General features: G+C 43.1%; 1 protein-coding gene across 1 annotated transcript in view; it reads right to left on the bottom strand.

Annotated features, from left to right (window-relative positions):
- The window catches only part of PRKACB (protein kinase cAMP-activated catalytic subunit beta), a 102,513-nt gene extending 89,220 nt beyond the window's left edge, over window positions 1-13,293 (bottom strand). The window contains exon 1 of the mRNA XM_025211525.1: window positions 13,265-13,293. Coding sequence (XP_025067310.1) covers window position 13,265 — 1 coding nt within the window. The 5' untranslated portion in view covers window positions 13,266-13,293. The remainder of the gene's footprint in view (window positions 1-13,264) is intronic.
- Window positions 13,294-16,732: the final 3,439 nt, after the last annotated feature.

Genomic DNA, 16,732 nt, shown 5'->3' with positions numbered 1-16,732 from the left:
TCTAGGTCTGGTCTGATACAGGCTGGGTGACTTGAGTAGCATATGCCTGCACTTGTGCCAGGTCCAGAGAGCTGGGAGCTGTGCCTGCTCCCCCCACACTCCTCGCTGTGGTGCAGGCACAGCTTCCAGCTGGTGGTGAGCTGTGCTGGGGCCAGGTAGCTGAAGGCATGTCCTTGCTGCTGCTGCTCCCTACTGGCTAGAAGCTGCATCTGTACAGCCAGGGAGTGGGAGGCTGGGGGAAGCAGCAGTGATGTGAGCACAGCTTCCAGCTGCCTGCAGATATGTTGCCAATGCCTAGGCCAGAGATAGAAATTGTATGTGATCTGAAATGAGAAACTGCAGCACAACTGAACCTATGGCTGCAAAAACTATGCTTGCTGAGATTGAAGAACTCTGACTGGTGTGCCGAGTTTATGAAAACTTGAAAACAAAGACATTTTAGAGACTCAAGAATTGGGAAAGGAAATACTGTAAGTAGAAAACAGACATATCTGCAGCATCTCTGATTACTTTGTTCTTGACTTAACAAAAATACTGGAACATGAATTACTTGCAAGTCTGGGTGCTATGACAGGTTTTTCAAAGCTAAGTATTATTTGTTAGAAGGAAATCATTTCAGAGAGAAACAGATACGAAAACAACAAAATAGATTATATGTTTGTGCAGCAAGTGCCTAATCATCTTTCATATGGGGCACCTGGTGAATCTAAGCTTTAAGACCATGATCTCCCTCAAGACCTCCAGGGCCAGGCTGTCATATTCCACTTACTTAATTCATTAACATAATTGTTCACTAACAATTCTACGTGTATTTCAAAGAGATTCTCCTCTAAAAGCACCTTAAGTTCTGTTGATCACACCTCTCAGAGATGGTCACTTTTTAAATGTTTACAGCTCTTTGGATCTGTTGTTTCCCAACATTAGCAGAGCAGGTGAGGCAACTTGTTGGACAAAGAATATAGAACCCTCTTAAGTTACTTTTCTCTATTACCTTGCGATTGTACTCCAAATGTTTATTGAGAGGTTTCTTATTTGTTTTATTCTTGTAGGTTAAATTAGCCAGCCCTACATTAAGCTAGATAACAGGGACAAAATACATGGCTGCGGCTCAGATCTAACCTGTGGGTCTCAGACCCACTTCACACTCCACTGGCAGTGTTGGTCTGGTGCCTGGGCTGGATCTGGTGCCACAAGCACAGCACATGGCCCAAGGGAAAGGGTCTGGGGTGTGTGCTACATGGGGTACCTGTGCCAGAACATGTGCTGACCCTACTCCAGGGCTCGCTCTGCATACAGCACATGGGCTGGTACAGAGTGTGTGCTGCGCACAACACCCTGCTAGACCTGCCCTGTGTGCTGGCTCTGGCACATGTGGACAGCCCGGGGCCCAATTTGGACTGGCCCTGGAGCCAGCATTCAGGGCCACTCTGGTGCAGGCACCACATGCTGCCTGTACCCCACACCCTCTGTGCTGCATACAGCACCCTTGGTGCTGGGTCCAGCCCATGCTGCATGTAGCACGTACCATACACTGGCCTCCTGTGCTGAATGCAGCATGCAGGGCTGTACTGCCCGGCATGTTACATGCAGCATAGGAGGCTGGAGTATGGCACGTGCTACGTGCAGTGCCCTGCCAGACTGGCGCTGCATGCTGGCTCTGGTGCATGGTCCCAGTCTGGCATATAGACCAGCTCAGCAACCCTCATCCAGTCCCCAGAACTGGATGAGTTTGATACTCTGATCTAGAACCATATGCTCACATGGGGAAGTCTCATTAACACAAAATGCGGTAACTTGACTTCACTGACCAGATCACCTATAGCGTTCATAAAAACAAATGAAAAAACTTAGTTTTCTTAGCTTATAACACTGCATTTCTATTACTTCTACTTGTAACCAGCATCATAGCTCAGCCCCTGGTACGGTCTTCGAGAACTCCTGGTGCTCCGGTGAAGTGCCTAAAGATTGGAAGAAGGCCAATGTGGTGCCTATCTTCAAAAAAGGGAGAAAAGTGGATCCGGCAAACTACAGGCCCATCAGCCTGACCTCTATCCCGGGGAAGGTCTTGGAAAAGATTATCAGAGACCATTCTTAACAGACTGGCAAATGGCAACATCCTGAGAGATAGCCAGCACGGGTTTGTTGTGGGTAGGTCCTGCTTGACCAATTTTATTTCCTTTTATGACCAGGTGACCTATCACCTAGACAAGGGAGAAGAGATTGATGTCATATAGCTTGACTTTAAAAAAGCCTTCAATCTGGTATCCCATGATCACCTCTTAGCAAAACTGGCTAACTACGGCCTCAGCCTCACCACGATCTGCTGGCTGGGGAATTGGCTCCATGGTAGGACAGAGGGTGGTGGTTGACGGAAGTCAATCGTTGTGGCGCGCTGTGACCAGTGGAGTCCCTCAAGGCTCTGTCCTAGGGCCTATACTATTTAACGCCTTCATTAATGATGTGGACATTGGTGTCAGAAGCGAACTGGCCAAGTTCGCCGACGACACCAAATTCTGGGGTAAAGCATCCACACCTGATGACAGGAGGGCGATCCAGGAAGACCTTGACAGGCTCAGGAAATGGGCGGACGAGAACCTGATGGTGTTTAACACTGAAAAATGCAAGGTTCTCCACCTTGGGAGGAAAAACCTGCAGCACGCTTATAGGCTCGGCAGTGCTACGCTGGCTAGCACTATGGACGAAAGGGACTTGGGGTTCATGACGGACCACAAGAAGAACACGAGCCTTCAATGTGACGCTCACTTTACTAGCTGCAGCAAAACGCTGGCTTGCATCCATAGATGCTTCTCAAGCAAATCCCAGGACATCATTTTCCCGTTATACTCGGTCTTGGTGAGGTGACAGCTGGAGTACTGTGTTCAGTTTCGGGCTCCACAATTCAAAAAGGATGTGGAGAAGCTTGAGAGAGTGCAGAGGAGAGCCACATGCATGATCTGAGTTCAGGAAAACAGAACTTATGATGAGAGGCTGAGAGCCATGAGGCTCTTCAGCTTGGAAAAGCGTAGGCTCAGGGGAGATCCGGTGGCCACCTATAAGTTTATCAGGGGTGCTCACCAGGATCTGGGGGAACATCTGTTCACCAGAGCACCACAAGGGATGAACGGTTGAATGGTCACAAACTCCTCCATGACTGTTTCAGGCTGGACATAAGGAAGAACTTCTTTACTGTCCGAGCCCCCAAGGTTTGGAATAGCCTGTCATTGGAGGTGGTTCAAGCACCTACTTTGAACACCTTCAAGAGACATTTGGATGTTTATCTTGCTGGGATCCTATGATCCCAGCAGACCTCCTGCCCCTTGTGCAGGGGGCTGGACTCGATGATCTTCCAAGACCCTTCTAGCCCTGGTGTCTATGAATCTATGAAATACTATCATTATGATCCATCCTCTGGATCTTTGCAGAAACTTTATCAGTTTCTCTAAAAATCCTCTAGATCTTTTCCAAACAGATCACCTTTCAGAAACAAGCCAACGAAGTGTTCTTTAGACGTCACATCTGTCACCCAATAATATCATCACAACTTTGTATAACTGTACCGCCACACCATACTGAATAAAACCAACAAATGTGAATTCTGAATTTTCACCCTACATAAGAAAGGATCAAGTCTTTAAAGGCTTCTTCATCATTAATTCCAAACATGATACTTAACATGGAGAGCAAGCCAGCATCAAATGTAAAGCAGTGTGGCAATTGGCATGTTACAAAATGAAATGTCTTGGCAAAACAAGCACTCTGACTACCCTCAATGGAATTGTCTATACAGGGAATATACAATGCTTTTTAATGGTGTCCCAATTCTTTAATTTGAACATCTTTTGAAAAGTAACTATTCTCCTTAACCCATTACTTACTTCACCACGAACTCTCTTCATAAAAGGTTAAATCTACAATAATTAAGATTTATTTAAAAACTGAGAGCCTGCCCCCCACCTCCTCCCAGTACATCTGGCATACACTGAGGTGGCAAAATCCTCTGAATGAAAGACTTCCAACTTTATATTATACTGGAAAAGTTGCAGCCTCATGGCTATTGGTACTGGGGTGTGATGATTGTCATGACACTTCCTTCTTCTAGCCACTGATTCCAGGAGATGAGTGCAGGAAGCCCTTTTCAGTGAAATGTGCATTTGGTTATGTTATTTATTTTTTATTTATTTAATTTATAGCAATCAGCTCACTGAAGACAGGAAAAGAGCAGACGCAGTAGGATATGAAACTGTTAATTATGAACAGCCATATTTATAGACAAAATGCTGACAGACATTACTATGAATATAGCAATATCACTCTTAATGAACCACTTAAAAATGAAGCACTAAAACTTAAACAGGTTTAAAGAATTTACAAAAAAAAAAGATTATCCTTTAGAGCTAACAAGTCATAAAACTTACAGTATTTTTAGGATGAAAATTTGAAGAAGTGCAAAATATCAAGCATGAGATATACAAGTTATGACAAAATACATGTTAACTTGTTTTAAAAACAAGTCATGGGTGACTTCAACCGCCCTGACATCTCATGGGAAGAGCATTCAGCCAAATGTGATTGGTCGTAAAGCTTCCTCACTTGCATTGACAAGCTCTATTTGACTCAAGAAGTTTTCGGGCCGACAAGAGATAAGGCGCTGCTGGATCTGGTACTGGCCAAAGGGGATGATCTAGTCAGCGACCTGAGGATCGAAGGGAAGCTTGGTGATAGTGATCACAAGTTGATCACTTTCTCTATCCATTGCAAAGCTGGCAAAATCAGTCAGCAATGCAGAAACCCTCGACTGTGGGAAAACTGACTTTCACAAGCTCAGGAGGTTGGTTGTTGAGTCCCTGAGAGACCATGATCTGACAGGGAGGGGAGTCCATGATGAGTGGTTGTTCCTTAAGGACATGATCCTAAAAGCACAAGGGAAGTCCGTTCTGGCCTGTAGGAAAGGTAGCAAAAGGGCTGGGAAACACCCTTTGCTCAGTAAGGAACTCACGGACCTCCTGAATCTGAAAAGAGAAGCCTATAAGGGATGGAAGTTGGGAACTACCACTAAAGAGGATTATGCTGCACTGGCCTGCGCCTATAGGGAGCAGACCAGAAAAAGCCAAGGATGAAACCGAACTCAAACTGGCTACGGAAATCAAGGACAGTAAAAAGTCCTATTTTGAATATGTGGGAAGTTGGGAAAAAAAACAAGGGCAACATCAGACCCTTGCTGAACCAAATGGAGCAGCTGACAACTGACACCCAGGAGAAAGCTCATCTCAATGATTATTTTGTGTCGTTTTTCCACCAGCCCAAGGGGATCACCCTGCCTGACAGGACGCAGGACTACCAGAGTAAGGGCTATCATACACCTATAATTGGCGAAGATCTTGCGAGGGAACAGCTTGAGAGGCTGGACATCCAGAAGTCAGTTGGCCTGAATGGAATGCACCCAAGAGTGCTAAAAGTTGGCTGACATCATAGCACGACCAATAGCAAGGATATTTGAGAACTCATGGTGCTCAGAAAAGGTTCCTGAAGATTGGAAGAAGGCTAATGTGGTGCCAACTAAGGAGGGAAGATCCAGGGAACTACAGGCCAATCAGTTTGACTTCAATCCCTGGAAAGATCTTGGGGGCAAAAATCAAAGAAACCATCAGTAACAGGCTCATGGAAGGCAGCGTTCTGAGAAAACACCAATATGGCTTTGTTGCAGGCAGGTCTTGCCTAACCAACTTCATTTCCTTCTATGACCAGGTGACGCGTCACCTGGACAAAGGAAAAGAGGTTGATGTCATATATTTAGATTTCAAAAAAGCCTTTGACTTGGTCTCCCATGATGTCCTCATGGTAAAATTGGGGAACTGTGGCCTTGACAACCTTACAGTCTGATGGCTGGGCAACTGGCTCTGTGGGCAACTCTCTGCGGTCGGACCCAGAGAGTGATAGTCGACAGAACCAAGTCAACATGGTACGTGATGACCAGTGGTATCCCTCAGGGCTCAGTAGTTGGACCAGTACACTTTAATATACATATTTCCCTCACTTTATGCTGTACATGCGTTTCTGAAAAATCTGTATTCATAAATTATCTGGATTCAGGTGTCAGAAGTGGACTGGTCAAGTTCACAGACAACACCAAATTATGGGGAAGCGTGATCACGCTAGAGGTGGGGTACGCAACATTTTTTGGCCGAAGTGCTGAGAAAACCACTATGACTACCTTGGAAGGTGCTGGAGTGCTGGCATGCCAGAAAAAAAAATAAATAAGACTTCTGATATTACTTTTGATCCTGTGTATTTGTTTTGTGTGGGTCCCCCCACAACAGCTCCCTAGCCCTGCTCATGCCCCTTGTCCCTCACCCAAAGTCCCTGCCTCCAGCCGTGCCAGGGCTATGGGGCCAGGAACCAAGATCTGCAGCTCCCTCCCCCGCAACAGAAGGCAGTGGCTGCTGCAGCAGGAGCAGGAGTCGGCTCCCACTGCAGCTGCCTGCTGTGGGCTTGGGCAGGAGAGGGAGGGCAGGTGCGGGCTCATGCTCCCCACCGTGCTGACCTCCCCCGCTGCTTCTGCAGAGCAGAGTGTGGAACCCGGCACGGCAGGGCACAGCGGGGAGGTGCACAGAAGTTGTCTGCTGCTCCAAGCTTCCCGCTGCCCTGGCCACACTTCCCTTGCACGTGCGGGGAGCAACGAGGGGCACAACCCTGCTCTGCTGCCTGTGCTGCCCCTGTGCACACAGGGAAGTGTGGCCAGGGCAGCGGGGAGCTTGGAGCTGCAGGCAGCTTCCCTGTGTGGCCCCTCTGTGCACTGTCGCACACACTACACTCTGGAGACCCGGGGGAGGGCAGCAGGGCCGGGAGCGCAGCATAGGCAGCAGCACAGGGTTGTGCCCTTCACTGCTGCCCCAGCCTACAGGGGAAGTGTTGCCAGGGCAGCGGGGAACTCGGAACAGCAGGCAACTTCCGTGCACCTCTCTGCTGTGACCTGCCGCACCAGGTTCCACACACTGCTCCAAAGAGGCGGTGGGAGGGCAGCACGGCAGGGAGCATCACCAGCACCTGCTGCCTCCCCCACCTCCGGAGCCCAGGGCTGGGCCTGGGAGGCAGCTGGGGCCGGGGCTGGGAGGAAGCAGCTGTTTGGGACGGGTTCTGTGGCTATCAGTAGCTACCCAGAACCTAGGAAAGCTGCAGCCGGGAGGTTGCAAACACCTGCTGCCTCCCCACCCCAGCCCCGGCTATCTCCCAGCCCCGGGCTCCGGAAAGGCAGCAGGTGCTGGCACTATCCCCATTGGGGTTGGGGCAGGGAGGCTGGCAGTGGCGTGCTGCGGAAAATGGCTTACGTGCTGGCGGTTGCCGACCCCTGCACTAAAAGAGAGGCTGGCAATTCAGGCCGACCTGGACAGGCTTGCAAGGTAGGTGGATCAAAACCTGAGGACATTCAACACGGAGAAATGCAAGGTGTTCCACTTGGGGAGAAAAAACCCACATCATACTTATAGGCTCGCCTTCAACATACTTACAGGCTCGGCAGTGCTACATTCACTAGCACCATGACCAAAAGAGACTTGGGGGTCATGATTGACCACAAGATGAACATGAGCCACCAATGTGATGCCACAGCTGGCAAAGCAAACAAAACTCTGGCTTGCATCTACTGATGCATCTCAAGCAAGAACCAAGAAGTCATCCTCCTGCTTTACTCAACCTTGGTGAGGCCGCAGCTGGAGTACTGCATCCCATTTTGGGCTCCACACTTTAGAAAGGATGTGGAGAAGCTTGAGAGAGTCCAGAGGAGAGCCACATGCATGATTAGAGGTCAAGAGAAAAGGCCTTATGAGGAGAGGCTGAGAGGCACGGGGCTTTTCAGCCTGGAGAAGAGAAGGCTCAGGGGGAACTTGGTGGCAGCCTATAAGTATGTAAGGGGTGTGCATCAGGAACTGGGAGAACATCTGTTCACCAGGGCACCCCAAGGGAAGACAAGATCTAACGGTCACAAACTGCTGGAAGACCATTTTAGACTGGACATAAGGAAAAAAACTTCTTTACCATCTGAGTCTCCAGAGTCTGGAATAGGTCCCCTCCCTACTGCAGAGTGGTGCAACCACCTACTCTGGATATCTTTAAGAAATGCTTTGATGCTTATCTTGCTGGGGTAATCTGACCCCAGCTGACTTCCTGTCCCCTGGGCAGGGGACTGGACCTGATGATCTCATGAGGTCCCTTCCAGCCCTAATGTCTATGAATCTATTTAACTATTTTAATTCAACTGTAAGTCTTTTCAGGAAATAAGCAGTTGCTCATTTAAACTTTAAGAAATATTTTTTGGTGCTAGTGACAGAAAGAAAGCAGTATTAAATCAACAGCTGTTTCTGATTTTGTGGTGACTTCTGTCCAATGCCACTCATCTGTAAATATAGGCTGAGGATGCTCATGCACATACAAATGAGACTATGGGCTTGTGGGGGGTGCGGAGGGGTGACAGGGGGAAACGGTATGTGATCATAAGAACATTAAAAGTGCCATGGTCTATCTAGCCTACTATTCTGTCTCCAACAGTGGCAGAAGTGAATGCTACAGAGGGAGAACACTGAACAAGGTCTCTGGAGTGATCTATCCTCTATTTAATACTCTTCCTGGAATCCACCATTATTGGTTTAGAGATGCCACAGGAAACATCTCCAACCATTCTGTTCAATAGCCATTAATAGATTCATCAACCATGAATTTATGCAGTCACCTTTTGAACCTGGCTATGCTAACTGCCTGTCCACCACCTCCTGTCACAATGAATTCCATAAGTTAACTATGTGGTATATAAAAAAAACCTACTTCATCTTGTTAGCTTTAAACTTGGCACCTACTAATTTCAACGGATGTCCCCTAGTTCTAGTATTCAACATAACTGAATCGTGTAATTAAGTCCTGCATCATAACAGAGCATGGCCAGGGTTTCTATGGAGACCAGGGAGCCAGGTTGAACTAATGCACTTCCTCTTCTGGTAAAGTGTTCTTTTTTGGGTTTTTTTCCCATGTCTGTCAGCACCCTGGAATACAGTGTCTTGTCACAGAGGTTGCTGGGGGCAATGGGGTGCTACTGTTTTAAGCCAGTGGTGCTCAACCTCTCAGGCCCATAGTTCAGATGAGTGGCATAGGGCTGGTTTATGGCCTGGGACCAATTAAAATGTTGGTCCGATTGGGACCAATTAAAATGTTCTTTCTAGCATTTTTTTTAAATATGGAGTTCTTGACTTTGCAACTCAGCATCCTTTTGATGTAATTCTATCCAAACACATTATGAGGTATTTTAAAATTTCTCATTTCAACCTGATTGTTCTAACTCAGTCTGCAAAAATTTCCATCATACATTCCATCTATTTTCATTAGTCCATAAAACAGCCTGGACTTGCTGGACTGAAATAAAATGTAACATGGTTTAAACCAGGGAGCAATTTAAAATGAATCTGAGTGACATTTGTTAAAATGAGAAATGAGCAAATTATTTTAGGATTTCATATATTTAATCTGCAATCCTACAATTCTAACTCTGACATATTCTAATAAACATTTTTATTAGTCCAGAAGGTGGATTAATGCCTTTACATATTTCCATCAACAAACAGTTTAAATCAACGGAGACACTAAGGTTTAGAAGGGTAGATGGCAAAAAGACAAAAACCTACAATTAATAAGTCAAAGTTGCCATCTCATATCAAATAATTTGCAAGCCAAGGACTCCCAAGGTACTTATCAATTCAAGAGACATGTTGTGTAAGGCATGAGAGAGAGTCACAGAAAATTATATTTTCCTTCTGCATTACTATGATGCACCATCAACAGTGAGATCCTGTTGAGCTAAAATGTTTGAGAAATTAATTCATGTTTTAGCAAAAACAACTTCTAACCATTGACACAGCTTAAAATGGAAATATCAACATAAGAGAAAATTCTAAAAAATGTACTTTCCTACTCAGATTCATTTCAATCACTTCTTATGCACAAGGACTCAAATTCAGTAGATCCATAACAGTGTGGTTCACTAGCACTTTCACATGCTCCTCTTCAGTAACGTTTACATTAAAGGCACTTCATCTGTATAGGAATGCTGCCAAAGCTCTCCTAATGCTAATAGAGCTATATCAGGAAAGTTGTGCTTTTTACCAGGGCAGTAAAACTGTTCTCTTGAGCAAAATCAGCTATATAAGAGGAAGTGCAGCTTTGCTAGTTTAATTGCATCTACGCTGATACCTTTGTAAGTCAGCAGTCATACTTCTTCACAACTAACTGATTAGCTATGCCAGCAGAAATTTGTAGTGTAGATCTGACCTTATTCTTCAGAATTTAGCAGGGAGTTTTTCTAAATACTTCCATGTTTGATGTTCTTATACTGGAATAAGAGGCCTCACATGGCATTAAATTTGCACCTTACCTTCATCTCAATTAGCTTTCAAGTATAGATGAATCCTAAGTCTCTAGCTGTTCTGGCTGCTAAAATACACTTAAAGTGTGATACTAGCATAATTTAGACAACAGCCATTTGATGAGTCCCCTCAGTTTGAAGACTTGTACCACAAAGGTGTTGACTTCTCCATTCATCAACATCCACAGACTTACCTGCAAAGAGCTGCTCTCCACGATGCCTGGCTGCATTCCTGGCCACATGCATGCTATGGCTGCACACGTGCATGTGGCGTCTGGAGCCCTGGCCAGAAGGCACGTTATATTTATCAGTACATTATTGACTATACTGGCCAAAAAAAAGCCGATAATGTTAATTTTCCTTTTATCAGTGCCAATCCGATACGGCACCAATATATCGGTGCACCTTACTCACTTATGATGTAGTCCCAGGCTTCAGCGACTATTACATTTTTGTTTTATCACACATATTACTAGCCATTATTCTGTGTCTGAGGTAAAACTCACCACTTATCTGCATCTTTGAGGTACCAAGACTGAACTGCTAGAATTTGATAAATTTTTAACTTGGGTTGCACAGGCAGATAGGAGAATCTCAATGAAACAATTCTAGAATTTCCTTCCTGTGCAGATTCCAAAGCAGGTAACATGGCCGATTATCAGAGGAAGAGTATAAAGTTCAAGTTTTTACCATGTTGGAATGATCGTTAAAATAAAATTGTTTGTTTTGATTAGAGAATAAGGGAAGAGAACAGTATTTAATTTATAGTAGCCACTAGTTCTTTTTATTAACAGATAAGGCATACAAAATTTGTATGCATTTTCAAAGGCTTACAACAGGGACAATTTCTAGATTTAACATCTCGTAAAATGAAAAGGGGAACTGTGCAGTTTCTTCAGTATTGAATACAAATACAAAATCCACAAAAGCATCAATAAAAATTCTGAGCTTACCACAAACAGTGTACTGTATATTATTTTCTATATTTATAAAATATCCCTAAAGCCACAGATAACAAATAAAAAAGTATTCCTTTTGGTTTGCTTGCTTGCTTTGAAGAATGTGGCAATTAAGAAGTAAGTATTTACTCGCATCATTTCAGTTTAAATTCAACTGTTTAAGATTAGTGTGCACCAGATCCTGGAAACTGGGCCAAAGAGACCAAAGGATATTTCATGACCTTGCTGGAGGTACTTCACCCAGAAATGCAGTGAAAACCTGTTCAATGATAGAAGCCAATAATCTGAAAGGCACTTTCCTGGAGTCTATTTATATTTTAAAAATAGATTAGTACTATTAGAAGGAAGCAGTCACATATGGGGCATTTTATCTATTTTGAGCTAAACTTAATAAGCACTTAGATAAATGTGAAGTAAAATGATATACTAATTGAGGTACAACAGGCTTTGCTTTTTCCATCTGTAACTGACTTGGAGCTTGAATGCATGATTGGCCAAAAATCAAAATGCACATTTACTGTAATTTGGCACTGATTATACTAGAAAAGATATGCATTTTTCAAGAAGTAGTCACCTCTCTATCACCGTTACCTGTGTAAGAGTTCTCCAACAGATTTTTTGTTTAAATAAAGTATCTGCAATTAGCTGTGAAATTTTCCGATAGAAGGTATAATTATTTAAAAAGCCACTAAAATCAGGGGTTCTCAAAATGTGGACCACAAACTAAATGTGCACTATAAGCCCCTTTGATACAGCCTGAAGCCTGGTCACACTTTTTTCCTGAACAGTTACCAGAGGGTGCCAAAGTGTGGCCTGAGGGCTAAATGCCCTGTAAGTCTCTTTGATGTGGCTGACCATCCAATGGCTCTTCAGGGGTGAAACTTTGTGTGGCTGACCATCCAATGGCTCTTCAGGGGGGAAAGTTGGGGATCCCCTGCGTTAACTTTCGTAAGAATATTGTGAGAATATTACAAGAGTGTCATATGTATAATCTACACTATTTACAGACTGTCAGATGTTTTTGTAAGTCAAAATAAATACATGAAAGTAAAATGAAAATTAATTTAGCTCATTACTTGTTTTGAAGTACAAACACATATTATTTAGAGTATTTTAGTTTGTCTATGACTTTCAAGCTCACCCTGACAATGTCCTAATATTTTTGTCAGATTCTATTCCCAGCTACGTTTTCCTTATATTTGTTGCTTATTTTTTCATTAGTTTAACAAACAGCTGTCATATCAAGTAAGCAAAACACTTGAACAATGCCTTTTAAACTGTTTTTCAAGCTGAAATTAGTTCTTATGAAACTGTTTGGATTGCAATAGTGCCTAGAAATCTGAATGGGAATCAGGTTCCTATGTGCAAGACTGTAGAAATGTAAAGAGAAAAATCCATGCCCTGAAGGTCTTATAACTTTGTTAAGAAAGACAGTTGTCTTTACAGGTGCGGAGTGAGATGCTGAGGGATTATGATTTGCTTAAAGTAACTAAATAAGCCTGTAGCAGATCTGGAATTGGAATTCAGATGTCCTGAGCCTAATACCATGAGACCATTACCCACCTTCCCCACTTCCCCCTCCCTGCTCTCCCCTCTTCCCAATGAAGGTACTGGAAACTAAAATGCACTACAAGCTTTAAGTTTTCATGCACAGCTCTTTAGACATGACTCAACCGTTATCTGAAAGCACTATCTTTAGGAGCAAGATGGCACCAGTAGTTCAGCTTGTGTACCTTATTATTCATTGGCTTCCTGTCATAGTAAATGATTTCTGAGATGGGACTGTTTTTTTTTTTAATAGAATAGTATAATCAGTCATTGCAAAAATGTCAGACAGATTAATAGGCCCAAAAAAGACCCAAATACCAATTTATGAACACCAATTTTTCCTAAAATGACTTACTAGACTCCAAGGTGTGCAAACCCTCCACTTGATGCTACAATAGAAAAAAGGTGGTACAAATAAATACTAAATCAATTAACACAATGAAAATTTACACGTATAATAATAATAAAAAAAATAAATCAGAATGGTAATGTAACCTAGATTTCACGAAATCATAAATATTAAAAATGTAAAAGGTACTCCCCTTCTGAATTCCATAAACAACTTAAAAATATCCATAGTCCCTTAAAACTTGAAATACAAGAAGATTTAAAGATATTTATTGTAGTGAAAAACAAAACAAACCCACCCACCCAAATGGTCCAAGTTTTTGTATAACTGGATATTTCTTCTGTTCATGTCTCAAGAATGAAGTATAATAATTTAGTGGGAATGATTTATTAGCAATTCTGGAGTGACAATTGTCCTTCTTTTCAGCAAAAGAAAAACGCAATCCAGAGACTGCAAAGTATTATTAATAGAGAATGCACTATATGTACTGATTTCAAGATTCATGTAATCTGCAATCTGGTAAATTTTCTGATATGGACAATAATGCCTTTACTGCTGAAGATTTCTGGGTTTGAAGGATTGTAGCTAACAACTTAATAATGGATTTTCATAAATGAATTATGAAATCCACTACTTCTTTACTGTTGCAGTATGAATTCAAATACTGCATAGCTGCACTGCCTTATAAATTTGTAAAATAATCTGTCTCTAAAATAAATGGCTACTAGCATATAATAAATTAAATAGAGTTGCATTTTATAAGTTGTATAATGAAAGTTTGATATTTAGATTACTCAGAAGAACTTCAGAAATACATAACGCCGCATTTCAGATATAGCAAACCCACAAGTTTTGTGTCTGTCATAAAAGTGTGCCTAATCCTACTCAAGAAATAAAATACTTAGCAGTAAAGAATAGCTTTTTAAACAGTTGCACTGAAACATGTGCAAACTTTCAGGTGACAAGAACAACACACTCTTGCTTACTGACAAGAATTATTTGCTTATATATTCTGGTTATATCTACATCACACATACACGCACAGTAATTTGATGCATTCTAAAAAGCTGAGATACATTTGGAACTACTGAAAAAATTAAAGTAATATGGTTTTATACAAGAAAATAATTACTTCAAATTTAATTTTCTTTATTTGTGTATAGGAATAAATCATGCCTACTTGGTATACTATAGTGTTTTAGGTGCATCCACAGTCAATGTCCAAATTTGTTAGTTGAAAAGCAAATAAAAATTAAAGTATGAAAAAACAATACGTCTGGGATTGAAATGGGGCAGTGGACCACGGATAGAACTATCATACCACACATTCCTCATTATACAGGTAACAGTCCCCTACTCATTGGACTATTTTTTGTATTTTCCTGTTTTTAACTTTCCTGTATATTCACTTTTATATTACACTTCTCTCAAATTCCAAGCAGGGGTGGATCCAGAGTGGGGTGCACTGGTGCACTTGCACTCCCCTTTGATTCCCGCTCCATCTAAAGTTTAAAACCAACTGCCTGGCAGTGACAGCAACTTTTCTAGTTAGGTAGGGATGAGGGAGTGAATTGGTTTCATAACTCATTATAATCTAAACTGTTCATTCCGCAGGTGTTAATGAACCTTTTTTTTTAAAAAAAAAAACTCTTGATGTTCCACCAATCAAGATATTAATTCTTTTGCAATTCTTCCTTCAGCTGCTCCTGGTAATGCAGTTCCTATTTCACAGCCCTGCCCATTGCTTTTAACTCATTCCAATTAAATTATATTCGTTTTTGCTGCAATATTAAATTGAATAATAAAGCCCTAGGCCCCTAAAATATTAGTAAAGATTCTAGGCTATTTTTAACTGGAGAAAAAAGTGTTTTATATGTGATGATGCACCTCATCATCTGCGTCCCCCTTTTCAAAATCCTAGATCTAACCAAGATGCCAATTGTGTAGCTCCACATATTTTAGCTAAAAAAGAAAAATGACTACATTATAACTTTGTTAATATTAGGGCTGTCAATTAAATCACTGTTAACATGCATTATTAATGCGTTAATTCATTCTTGTGTTAATTTTTTTAATGCAATAGTCACGCACATGGTTTGGAGCTCATACCTGGGCTCTACTCTGCCACCATCACCACCGCCCCCAGGCCGCCCAGCAGGGCAGCAGTGGCAGTGCAAAGGAGCTGCAGGGCAGGCTATGCAAGGAAGGCAGGGGGTGGCATGCGCACACTAGAGGTAAACCGATATATCGGTGCCATATTGGGATGCCACATGCAGGCACACAGTTGCAGCCAGCATACAGTCAGGAACACCGCCTGGTGGCATGTAGAGCAGCACCCAGCAGGGAAGTCTGTAAAGGGGGAGGAGAAGGGGCATATCAAGGCCCCCACAGCGAGGGAAGGAGTGGGACAGAGCCACAGGCATCTCAATCAGGAGCGTGGGGGGCCATGGCTCCCCACCCCTGTGCATATCTCCAGGAGAGGCATGGGGGGCATGTGCCCTCAGATTTGTGCATGGGGCACAGGTGGGCTAGGGCTCTGTGTCCTGCTCCCTTTGCCCCAGAAGCTGCATGTCATGTTGTGCCTCCTGTTGCTGGGTGGGAGACACGCAGGTAGCGCACAGCTCCTGGGGCAAAGGCAGCAGGGCACAGAGTCCCAGCCCCCCCAGTGGGCAGCCCACTTCTGCCCCATGCACAAATCTGGGGGGCACATGCACCCCATGCCTCCCCTGGGGGTACACGCAGCAGGAGGGAGCCACCCCCTTGCCCCCCTGGATGAGCCACCTGTTGCTCTGTCCCATGACCCACTCTGGCCCCGGGGTCCCATTCACCCCAGCCCATGCCCCACTCCCTCAATCTCATGGAGGCCATGATCTCCCTGTCTCACCCCTCCCCCTCCACGGATTTACTTGGTGGGCACTGCTATACACACAATAAATAAATTGCGATCAAATTTTTAAATTGTTTGACAGCCCTAGTTAATATGTTGCATAACTTCAGTAAAAATTATCTGTCCCTTTTTTCTTGTTCTACTTCCAAATGGATCCTTCATGAACATTTTGTTATTTCCATGTAGCAGTGCTATAAAATGTTTATAACCAGAAATATCTTATCTAGTAGGTAAGAATAATATTTTATTTATACAGAACTAAAACTTGCCTTTTCCCCTCCACTTTCCTCTTTTCCAACTTCAGAAATCATATAGTAGGAACAGAGACTATATGCACTGTTACCTCAAACTGTTCAAGTAAAAGCTGTCCTTCAGTTGCTGATGAAGTGATTCCTGTCTACATAGTATGTACAATGCTTTGGTATTTTGGATAAGGATACTACAAAAATTAAAAATACTATTATTGCACTACTAACTCACCTCTGTTATTTTTAAATCTACAAAAAATGTTTTGTAAGACCAAATCTGTTGCAAGTTTTCACTCCTTAACTATCACCATCTTTATCAACATTGCTTCTCTCAAAAGC

This window comes from Alligator sinensis, unplaced genomic scaffold (genome assembly GCF_000455745.1).
Source record: "Alligator sinensis unplaced genomic scaffold, ASM45574v1 scaffold32_1, whole genome shotgun sequence".
Classification (NCBI taxonomy): Eukaryota; Metazoa; Chordata; order Crocodylia; family Alligatoridae; genus Alligator; species Alligator sinensis.
Note: the sequence above shows the minus strand (reverse complement) of the source record. Positions and strands in the feature narration are given on the sequence as shown.